Source organism: Heliconius melpomene, chromosome 10 (assembly GCF_056956725.1).
Source record: "Heliconius melpomene rosina isolate 202511_hmr_F chromosome 10, ASM5695672v1, whole genome shotgun sequence".
Taxonomy (NCBI): Eukaryota; Metazoa; Arthropoda; class Insecta; order Lepidoptera; family Nymphalidae; genus Heliconius; species Heliconius melpomene.
In genome coordinates this window covers 5614159-5629408 of record NC_140398.1, presented here as the reverse complement: position 1 = coordinate 5629408, position 15250 = coordinate 5614159, and the positions used below count along the sequence as shown (strand labels likewise).

General features: G+C 32.3%; 2 protein-coding genes across 2 annotated transcripts; one reads left to right on the top strand and one right to left on the bottom strand.

Moving 5' to 3' along the window:
- Positions 1-6107: 6107 nt before the first annotated feature.
- On the bottom strand, positions 6108-10271 carry LOC146535294 (uncharacterized). Its single transcript, XM_085190819.1, has 6 exons — positions 9570-10271; positions 9000-9270; positions 8358-8476; positions 7569-7696; positions 6860-6947; positions 6108-6261 (listed from the first exon to the last, which is right to left on the bottom strand). The coding sequence occupies exons 1-6, from the start codon at positions 10156-10158 to the stop codon at positions 6215-6217; spliced, it is 1242 nt and encodes a 413-aa protein (XP_085046945.1). The 5' UTR covers positions 10159-10271; the 3' UTR covers positions 6108-6214.
- A 2259-nt stretch (positions 10272-12530) lies between these two features.
- LOC146535293 (uncharacterized) lies at positions 12531-15250 on the top strand. The gene is made up of 2 exons (XM_085190831.1): positions 12531-12648; positions 14907-15250. Exons 1-2 carry the CDS (start codon positions 12634-12636, stop codon positions 15207-15209), a joined length of 318 nt encoding a protein of 105 aa, XP_085046957.1. The 5' UTR covers positions 12531-12633; the 3' UTR covers positions 15210-15250.

Here is a 15250-nt window from a genome sequence, read left to right as displayed (position 1 = left end):
GCTACACCGAGTCCTTCAATCCCAATAGATTGTAGTCGGCACTATAAACTATATAAACTAGACTAACGAGTTTAGTTCGAGAAGAGTTCCATTATCCAGGTCTTGGCTGCATCATCAGACCAGCTTGATGCCGATGCGATATTGGGTAATGCTAAGTTTTATACATATATGGAAACCTGATATTTAGACCAGTTTACAATAGCCCGTGGTCACGGGCAGATTCTAATTGAAGTATTGTATTTTTGACATTTTCAAAGTACTATTACACAAAGAATATTACACAAAGAAAAATGCGTTTTTAGAAAATGTAGAAAAAAAAATTACGCAGCTGGATTCGAACTCGCGCTTCTTGGAAACGTTTGCTAAATAACTATTTTTCGATGTATTGTATTGGCCTTTTCCAGTTCGTATCGGTTCACATAATACCTAGGATCTTTAATAGACTCTACCTTTGACCACGGAAACGTCTCGTGTCCAAAAGTATATAAAAATAAATATATAAATATTTCATACATACGAGTATACATATTAATTCAAATCGAGACCTTTTTCTCATGTAAAATATTAGAAAAGTAAGTAAACATTGGATGTTTAAAAATACTTAACTATTTTAAAAACTAAGTCTAGCCTCCATATTAAGGTCAGTAAAAACAGGTCAAGAACGTTGAACATTTAGTTAGAAATTTTAAATGATGTGTGAAGAGTTCTCTTCAGAAATAGGCAACGTGATGAAAATAACTGAAACTTTTTTTTTTATTATTCTTTATTTCTATACGTATCTACTATTAAGTATTATATTAAAGTAATCTCATATTTATATTTAAAAATTACATTGGGGCAGCATCTGATCATTAACGATTGATGGATTCGATTCCCACTCGAGGATTTCCTCGAGTGGGAATCGAATCCATCAATCAATTGGGAATTATTGGTGTGTGGGTGTTAATTATTGGTGAGTGGGAATTATTTACATTTTCAAAAGGCGCGTGGAAAATGTTGAATCAGAGAAACCTTATAAAATCTATTTATTTATTTATTTATTTTTTTTATGGTAAAAGGACAAGGCAAACGAGCGTTAGGGTCACCTGATGGTGATCACCGCCGCCCACGACCCCGTGCAGCACCAGAGGAGCTACAGCTAAAATCTATTTAATCAGGGGATTATGTGAAAATGGGACCAGAGTAAAAGTAAGGATGGATATTTTTTCAACTTTCACCTGAACCCATTTAGATGAAGCTTTAAAGTAATATAGCGTAAACATCAGAACACCACATAGGCATATGAGAAAGAAAGAAAGAAAAATAAGTTTAAGCAGGCGAAGGCGCAGCTCCGTCGCTACTATTTAATATAGTGTTGTTGAATTTGAACCCACATTCCTCTTTACACACTACTACTCCAAGTTCACAAGCTAGAATATAATAAGCTTATACCCAAAGCCCTGAACATTCATTAAGAGAAAAATCGAAAAACTATTTAATATTTCAATACATCGACAGACAGAGGCACCCTAAAATCGAATACCTAACAGTGAAATGATATTAATAAAGTCACCCCAAATAAACCACCCTAGCGCTACCCCCCTTCCCCTCCTGCGTATTAATTATTGACGGATTTATACGTATCGTGGATGTGCAATGTATGTTCTGTCTGATACGCTTGTTTTGACTGCATAACAGAATAAATGTATAAGAATATAATTTACATATTGTTTTACGTAAGTATGAGAAATCTGTATCTATACATACTAATATTATAAAATTTTACAGTTTGTTTGGTTGGACGCCTTAATCTCAGGAAGAATCATTAAAATTTTTCAAGTCTAATCAGAATTAATTTCTTCTATGTTGGATGCTATAAATTGATTTAAAATATATAAATATATCTTTTTGTTAACTTATCGTTCTAAAACACGGTAAAAGTAATTAATATGTAAAACCCATCTGTAACTGAGTGATTCACCGACAACGCACATGTACAAAACTACTGGACTTAGAAAATTGAAATTTAAAATATTTAAATGGAAACATGAAAGGGGCTTTTATTTTACATCTTAGAATCCAAGCAAACAAATTTACGGGTTAAGTTATTTATGAATATTTAATTTATTTGATATGCTAGAAACAAGTAACGAGTACGAAATTTTTTATTTTACATTTTAAAATCCAACCAGTGAGGTCAATCGTGACACAGGTGCCCCTGGGTGGCTGGCTCATCTAAGCGCGAGACTGTAATACGACAGGTTGTGAGTTCGATTCCCACTCGAGGAAAACAAATAATTAATACTTTCATTTTCGGTCTGGTTACGAGCGTTATACCTACAAATAATAGAAAGCGCGGCGTTGAATTCCGCTACTTAACAGGTAATGTCTCGAAAATTGGGGGGTGTCTTAACATTAGGCTCTCTCTGCTTATCCTGCTACGATGTGGGTGTGATCAATTAATAATGGAGCCACAATGGTATCCAAATACCATCGACAAAGTAATTATTAAGTACAATTTAGTACAGTAGGTTTTTTAAAAATTTATATACAATTTTATAGCAGCGTTTCTATCGTCTAAAAGCCCTTCCGGCTAGCTTTCAAACGATGGGGTTGATTTGTATGAGGGAAATTCTGTTAGCCCTAGCTTCGGGCGAAAACCTAATAGTGTACCTCCCTAGTCTACCATCCCCTACCTGTGTATGTATACAAATATTATAGATAACATAGCATTAGTGGCACAGTAGTTAATATGTCAATATGATAATAGCAGATTCAAATTCTATATAATTTTTATTTTCATATATTCTTTTTAATCTAGGTAGCATTGGTTCATGTTTTTATTAAATAATGGATGTAACCGATGTAATAAACAGTTTTGTTTTATATTACAAAAAATGGAGAATCAGTCTAGTATTTGGTATTTATAGGACGTAGGTATAGTATATATTTTTGAGCAACATAAAAAAACTTAAAAACACACTCAAAAGAAAACTTTGAGGCAAATTGAAAAGAAAACAAGCGAAAATAATTTAAGCAATAAACTCAACTACTTCGCTACTCAACACGCAGTGTCCCGAAAAATTCGGCGGAAAGATGGGAACGGAGTGTTACTAGGTTCCCTCTGCCTACCTATGCGGGATACAGCGTGAAGCTGATTTATTAGATATGTTTATATTTAATTTTGATTAAATGGGTGATATCCTCTTGGAATAGTAAACGGCAAAAAAACATAAAGGTACCTAAGAACGCTGAAATAGAAACATATCTACTAAAATTTCATATGACAACTTCACACAACTTCACTTCTGACAAAGGCAAGGTCCTGCCAATAGTTTGTATTCTCCACATATTTAACAAGATTTCACCCCAAAAAATTATAATTAAGAAGTCACCCCCTACGAAGGGCTATTGACCTCGGACAATGACCCCTTAATGTATCTGCGTTCTGCGGAAATAAGATCCTTTGATAATGTTTCAATGGGGGAGATCCGAGATTAAAAATATTAGTAAGTAGTTTTCGCGTTATTATTAGCGGTATCTATATACTTATGTATATAAACATACTCGTATACGTCAGATTAATTAAAAATAAAAAGAATACGCACAAAAAATTAAATAAGCCCAATGGCTTTGAATACACAGAACAATTACATCATCCACATAACATTGATTTAATGACAGTACTTAACTACTGGTTCGAAATGAAAAAAATCGTTTTGTATAGACATCAGGTAAATATTTTAATAATTTTTAAACTGCTATTCCACACTTAAGGAAGAAAAATACTGCCAAATTGATTTCCAAGAGGTGCTGGTTCAAATCCCGCAACGTTCAAATTTTTATATGTTTTATGAAAAGTATCACGTAAACGTATTTATATAACCCACTGTACCTGCGGTCAGTTATCACGGGCACTCAGATGGTATCATCTCATAAACAATTCTAAGTTATTTTCATTAGATCAAGCGGGCGAAACTGCAGGTAAAAGCTATATTGAATGGAAGAACTCAACGCCGCTCTTTACCTCGTTACCAGAGCGAGGAAATAAAAATATTAAACATTTCATTACATCGAGTCGGAATTGAACTCACAACCAGTCGCCTTTACGATCGCACGCTTGTGCCCTTGTGCCACTACGGCCTCAAAGGCTTGCTTAATATAAAGATTTAAGTATACTTAGTTTGAATAGATAAAACAAGTGCATAAAAAATATCTTATAAGTAGGTAGCACTATAAGAGTTTAACTGTCAAGAGATTTTCAATTTACATATATATATATATATATATATATATATTTATAGCAATGCTATTACATTCATATTTATAAATATTTTCATATATATGCAGCCAAGGCAACTCATTGTTAAGACACTCTTCTCTCACCTTCAGGGGAAGCCCTATATTATGTTAATAGGCGACGGCTATAATAGAGTAAAATCAACTCAAGCTAGTCCTAATCGTATTATCGGTTTGTTTTCTCTAAGCCTATAAAGCAATAAAATCTTTCAGTGATTCAAGGAAATTACTTTAAAGAGCTTATGTACATTTCTTCGCTAACGCTAACGAGGCACAGCGCGGCGTTGAGTTCCTCCTCTCATCCAAAATGCCTCCAGGATTCGGCGGAAAGTGGAACATGGAAGTATCTCTAAGAAGGAACTCTAGGTTATTACGTTCCCTCTGCCTCGTTTGCTATGTGCGGGATACAGAGTGAAACGAGCTATTGAGCAAGTAAATTTAATTTGTGTCTCAACTCTCAATTTTAAAGTTTCTACCCCAATTTAAAAGCAAGGGTTGTTATAGTAAAATATTCAATTATGTGTCGCAAATAAGGGTCGACTCTACTTACACAATTACATGGGGCTGCAACTTAATTATTATGGAACATGAAACGAAATATATGTACAAGTTTTGACGCGTGGCTGTACTTGCTTTTTAATGAAATAAATTAATTTTTCAATTAAGCACTGCAAGAAATCTTGATGGCGCGGGGTTTAGTTACACCATTCAACACACAATTGTACTGGACTTTCAATGGATATGTGCGTGTAGACTTTTTTGTTTCTTACATTATTCAGGGAAAATTTCTGTAATGGGCTAAAAACTATTCTGAGGTGGGCACGGTTCACCCGTCCCCCCTATCCCTATGCCCTGTGCCCATCAAGTGTATGCAATGTACCTACTTATCAATCTGGGAAAATTAAAAATATGAATAAATATTTTCCCAAGTGAGAATCGAACCTACACCGGTTGTGTCTACTTACAGTATATGTTACATACATGTATTGGCATTCCTCTTTTTGGAATTTAAGCGTGATATATGTATGTATAGCATGGTTGACGAGTCTTGGCCGCCCTGAAGTTAGCTGTAGATGGCTGGATATGTTTGATATTAGGATCTTTTATTATTTAGGACTTTTGATCACTTTCTTCCCGAATGAACAATGCGAAAATTCCAGATAACCTTACTTCATAGCGGCCACGACTCGTCAACCGTACTGTATATATATCACATGTAGGACGGTCAAGGCATTCAAATAAAGCATTTTCCATTTACAATAATGGATTTCTATCAAACAGTACATATGCTGTAGAGGGTTATCCCCCCTCCTTTTGTCCCTTCAATGTTTAAAATCGAATAGACAAAGGGTTCGACTAAATGAATGTTTGATGTGGTTTTTTGGAAAATAATAGCTATTTTGTTGATTGAAATGACAATTTCGGTACATTAGTTAATTGAAAATGTTTGTAATTTCGATTGATGGTAGGGCTATGGTGTACATTTTTCGCTTATTTTAAAGGTATAGCGTGTTGGCATAACTCAACGCCACGTAGCTGGCAACGGATCGGGAAAATAATGAAACGTATTAAAATAATCTTTGTAAATAGTGTAGCCACAGTAAAATATAATTGCAATTGGAAATCTGATTTAATGAGCTTTTTTATGTTTTCTAAAAAGTATTTTGCTTTCCTAAGTGTGGAATAACACTTTAAAAACGTAAAAAATAATAATTAATTTTCCTGCACTGATGAAACATACTGGGGTGAAACAGAATGGAATGTCTTGACACTACATGATCTCTATCAACCCTGCTATATAAGGTACTGCGTGAAATTGAAAAAAATAGTATAAAATATAAATATATTCGCAAATCAAGTAAGGCATTCAAAATAAATATACAATAAGGTAAATCAATTTTTTATTCATTATGCAATATTGACACAATAACTTTATTTATGTTGTCAAATGGTTTCCAATTTCACATTTAAATGTTTCAGTACCTGTAATTAAAAAAAATATTATCTACTTTGCTCAAGACAAGAACTGAATCCACGACCTACGATGATCGATGGTGTAAAGTTCATGAAGAATTCGAATATTAATATTAATTCAATTTACTATAATTATACCAATAAAGTAAAAAAAAAATTTAAAAAATTACAATATTTAACGAAAGATTATATTTTTTATACTTTCATAGTTTGAAGTATAAAAATTAAAAGAAAACAAAATAGTGAAATATCGCAACTACCCCACCGTAAACACGATGGTTGTTGATTCGATCTTTACTTGGGAGAATGTTTTTATTTATGGTTTCTTATATGGAAAAAGTAAAAAAAATTCGCTTCTGGGTTTGTCTCTTATTCAACTGAACTCACTTACCTGATGGCAAGTAATCTGTGATTGTTTTGAAGGTATATTATGTTGTATTGACTGGGACACTAGCTTTGTATTTAAAAGATACAAAAGGCGCTTTTGGAGTCCGCCACTAAGCACACAATATCACTTAAATTGTTGAAAAGTGAAGAATGGAGTGTTTTAACAATATATATTCTCTATGCCCATCCTGCTATATGCATAAAATGTAAAAAAACATACCTTTATGAGTTTTCACATGAAATCTCAAATCTTTTATACTTAAGAATTGTTCCTGACATATCCTACACTTGTAATGATATTCAACAGACTGGAACAAAAAAGTATATTTTATATATTTAAAAAATAACATATTTATATAGGTTTTGCACTTCAAGTTTATACTGTTATGCATCAAATTAGCATTTTTACACTTCAATTTGAAATTAAAATATTTATTATTAAATTAATAAGTTTAAGATACTACAAAACATATTATTACAGACTAGACATTAATTTGGTAGTATATATATATATTATAAACAGAAATTTTAATTTTTGAAGTTAAGTCTACAAACTATTTAAGGCCAGGCAGGAAAGCGAGAAACGGAAACGTGAAAATACGTGATTTTTTTGTTTTAAAATCCAGCCAGCGAGACCAGTCATGGCGCACGGGCACAAGCGTGTGACTGTAAGCGCGTTAAGTTATGGGTTTGATTTCCACTTGAGGAAATTAAATATTTAATATTTTCATTCCCCCTCTCATGATAATCAAGGAGAATTAATTATTTTCATTTTCCCTTTCTGATAAGACAAAGCATGATGTTGAGTATCATCAATACAACCCATAATACTCTGAATTCAGAATTCTTATAACACTAAAAAAATAATTATAACTTTACTTTTAAGTAACAGAAAATATATATATACTTTTTCATATAAAAGTACTTACCGCAGCTAAACTCCTAGATATAGCCCGTTTTTTCATTTTAATTTCATCATCTGTATGACACTTTAAGTGTGCTAGTAAATTATATACACTGATGCATGGTCTCATACATATTTGGCATCTTATATTTTCTGAAAATAAAAAAATATATGTATTTTTATAAAAAAACTAAGAATCTTCTTAGCTTGAGATGGTTATGTAACAAATATCTTATTGAAAACCGCATCATGGGCAACCGCGCTCAAATGAATAACCTCCTTTTTTGGAAGTTGGCTTAAAAAATATATAATAACTAGCTACCTGTTTGCCACTTAAATAGACAATTATTTATTACTACCACGAAAATAATCCACTATTTTCGTATTCTAATAACATTATTAGTAATTAAGGGCAATGATACATTAAAAATTCAATTTTCCTAGCTATGTTTATCATATAAGACGTTGTAGCGCTGCGGCAGTGTCTGATCATATAAACGCGACGGTTGTGGTTTCGATTCCGTCTATGGACAATAATATTTTTTTATTCTCACCTAATATGAAACAAAGTGCTAAAAAAGCTTGATGAAACTGAAAATAAATAAAAATATCTTGGAGAAAATGAGTCCACATATTCTAGCATGGGCAGAGAAAATGTTAAGACACTCAGTTCTCCACTTACCGCTAAATTCTCAAAGCATTAAAATAAAATTATTAAATATTTCATTCCCCCAAAAGGGAATTGAGGCCACAACAATCGCATTTACAGACACTGCTGTGTGTGCACTGTGCCACAAGAACATTTTTTACTTACTTTTATCAGTTTTTTTAAATCCCCTCCAAGATGTCTGATAGCAGGAAGCGCATGTTCTACAACTTGTTATTTCTTTCAAATATTTTTTATCTTCATCATCTCCATCCATTATATCTTCACTGTAAATATAAAAAAATATAGTTAAATTAAATAAAAACAATTATAGCACTCAAAGATGTCAATTAGTGATTAAATAGCTTTATAATAAGCAAAAAAAAAACCTAAAACCTGATGGCAATTTTATCCACTTGAACTCAGAATTATTTATTTACTCAAAAAGTCACTCAGTCAAATTTTATCTGAATTACTTTGGTTGGTTTGAGTCCCACTTTATATGTTCCCTAAAAATATCTCTCTATCTTTAGAGTGGAATAATTTATTGCCGGCTTAAAGTCTGCTAACAGTCTACTAAGCGAATTCCTAAAAGACACAAAACATGTCTAAAAAAACTATGAGTCTATAAATATTATCAGAATGTATGGAAAATTTAACTGTATTCTTTACTATATGAAACAAAATAAAAATCAATTAAGTTTTTGTTACACTTTCAAATTGCATTCAAATGTACCATATATAATGATAACAAATGGATTTAGCTAGTTTGCACTCTAAGCGGACAATATTGAAAATGTTAAAACTTACCCTTTTTTCTCAAACATTTTGTATATAAGAGACAACTTCTCCTCAGGTTTGTATACTACAAGGGTTTCAACATCTTTATTGAGTTCTTTATTCAATAAAACCTCGTCCCTTTGGATGAATGGCCTTTTCTTTTTACCGTCTAACAATTTAAAACTATTCAACATTTTTTTTTCTCTATATTTAGGTAGAACAGACTGAATAACTTCTGTTTTTTTATCTTGTTTCTTATTTTCAACACATATTTTACTGTACATTGTTGTTTCAAGTTTACCTGTAAAATGTTTTAAATAACTTTTATACTACAATCAAGGACATTCTGGTGCAGAAACACAATGACTGTAATTTTGATGGATGTGGATGTGGATGTGATAAAATTTATTTTATTTTCCTTGCTCTGTTGAACACATAGACATAAATGTGTGCAATAATTTAGAAATTGTGTGGTCTGTGGAGCTAAAATACTAGCTCTAAGATTATCTGCTCCTTACCATACTACTGTGTGGAGGCATAAAGATAAAATTAAATAATAAAGTAATGCTAAATGTAATGGTAATCAAAAAACTTATATACCTGTCATTTTATTGAATATATTTCTCAAAACAACAGTTCTTTTAGATGATACAGTAGGTTCTTTTTCACATCTTAAAGGATTGTCATAGTTTTTAAAATTCTCTAGGCAAAGATTATTCCAATTTCTCAATTTCCTCGCGTCCCACTCATCCTTCTTCAATGCACGGACAGGTAAACACAAAGGATCGTCATAATCGGGAATTTTTATATCAAGCTTTTTACGATCGAGAAAATTGACTTTCAAAATATATTTTTTCGATTTGCGAACTTCTTTTACACTGTCTTTAACATTATTTCTGAATATGTAAGATGAATTCGGCGGTCGTCCAGGTCCGCGTGTAGCTTGGCGTGGGAAAGTTTGCTGACGTTTTCTCCTGTTCCGTTGGATTATATCTTCTGATGGATCATAATCTGAATCTAAATCTTCCTCTTTTTTCCTTTTTCTTCTTCGCTTCTCGTTTTTAACACGTTCTACAAGGAGAGGCGTTTCTATGACTGGTTTCAAAATGGGTTCTTCAACATTTTGTACGCATTGTTGGACAATGTCTGCGTCCTCATCTAAAAACTCTATTTCACCATCATCCGACATATTTATTGTACTGTATATTTAATTGTACTATAAATTGTAAAAAATAAATTTACTTAAGCATGTACCAACTACCAACGCCAAACAATATACGAGATAGACATCAATGTCAACTGTCAAATTGAAAGATATTCACCGTCCAAAAACGTTATAACACAATATTACGTCCAGAAAAAAATATTATAGGAAAAACTATTTTTATCGATTTCGTCGAATATTGCATAAGTCGTAAGAATCGCTATGCTAAAATTATATAAGCAAAGAAAATAATTAGTACCCTAGCTATATTAAAAAACAGCAAGTGTTATTACTTTAAAAATGAAATTTATATTTTTATGTATATTTTAAGTCTCAATTTTTCTGTATAAAATAGTTGGTAAAAATTTGGAGCAACACACCTAATCGATTTTTTGTATCGATTTTCCTTAAGATAGGGTTTGTCGTGCGCGCTAACTTACAGCCTAATTAGATAGATATAAAATAACTAAACATATTTGATATGATTACATGAATGGACAGCTCAGCTTAAACCTCATGAACTGTAAGTAAAATCAAGTTAGATATTAAACTATAAAATTGTAGGCCTATATTATTTTGTTTTAAAAATATATATAAGAATGTCAATAAGTATTAATTATAGTATTGTTGTTTTTAGCAGTACCTATTCCTATTTATCAACTTCCAATTAAATGAAATTATGATTACGGTTAAATACTTACATAGGTATATCATGATGAAAAAGAAGGCTTGATGGAGTAGGGTACAGATACTAAAAAAATGTTAATTCATACACGTCCTATTAAAATGTGAAGAAGTTTTTTTTAATATATTATAAGAACTGGCCTTGAAGTCTTCTCATCACTTCGCGCCATGCCTCAAGGCATAGACGATCTTTAGCAACGTACCTACTTATCATAATGTCTTCATATCGAGATTGTAGCGCTAGCGACCTCAGGTTATGCCTTAGGTTAATCATTAATCATGAATATTATAAATGCTATCGCTATAGCCTATTTTGTATTTGTAAAAAGTATACATGAAAAATATAACTTAGTTTCATCCTGTATCCAGCACGCAGCAGGGTAGCAAGAGAGAATCTAGTGTTAAGGCATTCTGTTTCCTACTTTCCGCGAGGTATTGTATGTTGTGTAGCGGAACACAACGCCGAGCTTTGCCTCGTAACCAGACCAAGAAAGGAAGTGGAAACCGAACCCACAACCGCGTCGCGTTTACAGTTAAGAACAATCTACGAAAATTTCATTGAAATTTGAAAAATTTCATATATAGATGAGAAGTAGAATTGTTTTTATACTATGCAATAATAAAGATAAAAATAAATATTAGAAACTTAAAAGAATTTGTCTTTGACCTGTGGTTCATTTCAATTTTCATTTTTTAAATTAACATTTATGCAAATTTCATACATAACTTGTAATAGATTTAGAAGCACACTGTAATTTTACTTTAAAAATATATTTTTGTAATTATTGAATAATTAAGACTTAAATGATTAATGTCAACTTTTAATACTTGACGCATAAAAGTCAGACTTATACTAAGTGATCGATTTTGCAAATCTATTAATTATAATAGTCATTAAGATCCGCATTTCAGTTCTTAGCTGTGATTAAAATTATAAAAAATCGTATCCCCTTTAAAGCTGTTTTTGGGAATACCCTAGCCCACTCATATATACAATATGGATGGCCGAACATAGTGAATGATAAATAATAAATAGGTAGGTAGTTATTTATTTTTTTATTTTAATAAATATTTATAACTAGCGGCCCGCCCGCGGCTTCGCCTGCGTGAACTACGTTATTATTAATTTCGGTCTCCATGAGTACCTCTGCCTATAAGTGACGTCCAAGCAAAATTTGAGACTCCTAACATTTGTAGTAACGAAGTTTCATACAAACTTTCAACCCCAAAAACAAACCTTAGAAGTCGAATATTGCAAATTCCCGTCTTAGCGAGCACCTACGTCCTATAAACAACTCCTATGCAAAATTTGAGATTCCTAGCACATGTAGTTTCTGAGATTTCGTGATGAGTGAGTGACCTTTGGATTTTATATATATAGATGAAGAGTCAAAGGAAATAAATTGTGTTTAAATAACATTAAATGGACTCAACATACATTTTTAAAGAATTACCTATTATTATTGAGTTGAGTTCTCCCACTCAACACACAATGCCTCTAGAATTCTGCTTAAATGGGGAACGGAAGTGTCTTAATGATAAAGAAATGTCTTAAAACTAGGTTCCCAGGTTCCCTCTGCCTACCCTACCACGAAATATACACATATACTCACCTAAATTCAGAAACTGCTATTATTCTGCTTCATTATTATTCTACAATCGATAATAGTTCTTTTGCAATGTTATCAAATGATTCCACCTTAAGTATGCACGTCGTTAGGCAACAGGTAGTTAGAGTTGTATTACACGAAACTCGGATCAGTCGTGCCTTGAAAAATGAGATTTATTTATGTAAGTTAAGTTTATTATAGTTTTTTAAGTTGAGTTTTTTTTTTTTTTTATTTTATTTAAGTTGCAAATGGCGGTCGAGTATTTTATACTTATAGTGTTGTTTTTTTATATATAAAAATAAATATGGAAATTGTGAAAAAAAATATATAAAATGTGACAACGTAAAAAATATAGTAAATACTATCAAAGTATGTTTTTGTAAATATAATTCTACTTTTAATTATGAATATCTCGATCATTTGGTGCCACAATGGCGCAATATACCTATATATTTTTAAATAAATTAAATAATGTTTCAAAGGATGCAGAAATGCTATAATTTAGTAACCTATATTTTTTTCAAAAACTTCAAATATGTGTATGGGAATAATGTTTATCTTTTTACTAAATATATGCACAGTAAATGCAGCCATACTTAAAGTGATAATTTTACATAGTTAAATATGTGAACCCACGTTTGCCAATTGCTCTATAATATATACTGACTAGACCGATAATCCAGACATATTTTTGAAATAAAAATACAACATTTCCTTTTTTAGCTTCACGCTGAATCCCGTACTTAACAGGAAACCTAATGTTAAGACAACTCTTTCCCCATTTTCGGCCGAATTCTGGAACTGGAAACATTGTGTGTTGAGTGGCAGAATTCAACCCCAACCTTTACCTCGTTACCGAGTTAAATAACGTGGCGAAGAAATGAATATATTAAATATTCATTTCCTTGAGTGGGAATCGAACCCACAACCTATCGTGTTTAAAGTCTCACGCTTTTGCCCCTGCTGCGCCACGAATGGCAACGAAGACTAACATTTACTTTATATTTGTAAATAACCTATAACCTCTTGATTTCACATATACCTTATAGATAATAATTAATACCACTAAATAGGCTTTATATTTTGTAAATGTATAATATATGGTAAAATTGGTAAATACATTTATGATAATCTCCATAAGTAGTAAATAAAGTCGCTTTCCGCTGTCTGTCCGTATGTACGCTTACATCTTTAAAACTACGCAACGGATTTTGATGCAGTTTTTTCGATGATTTCCACTCGAGGGAATGAAACGTTGAATATTTTCATTTCCTTGCTCTGGTTACGACGTTCCGCCACTTAACACGCAATGCCTCCAGAATTCAGTGGAAAGTGGAAAACGGAAGTGTTTTATTGAGAACGAAGTGTCATAACAATAGATTCCCAGGTTTCCTCTGCCTACCTTGCTTGTGCGGGTTACTGCATGAAGCTTAAAAAAAACATAATTATTGATCATAACTCCAGCATGGTGGCCTTTATATATCAAAGCATACATATTATATAAAGTATAATTTATCCTATAATTGCATTGCATTTGTATTCAACAACGTTCGTTTGAAACTCAAGGCTGGCTGTGCGACCGTAACCGACTTGAAAGAGATATCACGTTATAAAATTTTCTATACACATTTGATCGAGGCCATCGTGGCCCAGTGGCGTAAACGGTGGGTTAATGCGACGGTTGTGGATTTGATTCCTACTCAGGGGAATAAGCTGCAAAATTTAATATTTTTAATTCGCTATTCCATACGCAATGTCTCGTGGAATTCGCGGATAGTGAGGAACGGAGTGATCTCTGCCCACCATGCTATAAGCAGGATACTGGCAGTGTGAATTAAAAAAATAAACATTTTCACGATGGAAGGTTATTTTATTGTTTTCTTTTACCCTACTAAATGCGAGATATGTGAACTTATCTTATATATTTATATATATTGTTAGAAATAATCAAATAATGACCATAGAGGTTATATAAGAACGACTCTAATTACTGGCTGGCACTTTTATGGGCTGTCAACGACGACCGAAAGAAAAGGATAGCTAACGTCACTCTGCCCGATGGATTCTTTAGAACCAGATATTGTTATTAGACTGCTAGATAATTCCCTTTGGTTGTTTAATAATTATTTGAAGCCTTGTTTTAATTCATTACCTTTCCCACTTTATTTAATATTTCCAATAGTTTCTAACAATATTATATATTTTTCTTTAACGCTGTATTTTTCAAATGGCAGTATAGGTAGAGGGCATTTGGGAACCAGTTGTTATGAGTTAAGACACTCTGTTCCCATTAAGACACTTCCGTTCGCCACTTTCCGTTGAATTGTCGAAGCACTGCGTGTTAAGAAAGGAAAGAGAATATAAAAATATTGAATTTTTAATTATAAATATATATTATGATTTGATATTAAAATATACATATATGAATTATATTTTCAGTTTTTGCTGTGTGTCTGCTGCCTTCATTATGAAATAAGATCAGAGCCAGCTGGTCCAATCGAGAACTTTCTTCAAACAAATTTTGTAGGTTTTCCCGTAATCCATGAGACCCGACCTTGGATTTTCGACCCAAATATATCTTTGAGGAGAAGGAGACAATTTATAGAGTTACATGGTGATAAGGGAGAGAAACTAATAGAGAGACTTGGTCTAGGTATCGATGGTTATGCAGATGAGCGCTTGAGGCTTCAAAGGAAGAGGGACGAAGGTCATCTTGGAGGTTTAAATGCGTTAAGACCGTAGATTTTCATAGAAATAAATATTTATTTGGTAAAATTGAAAAA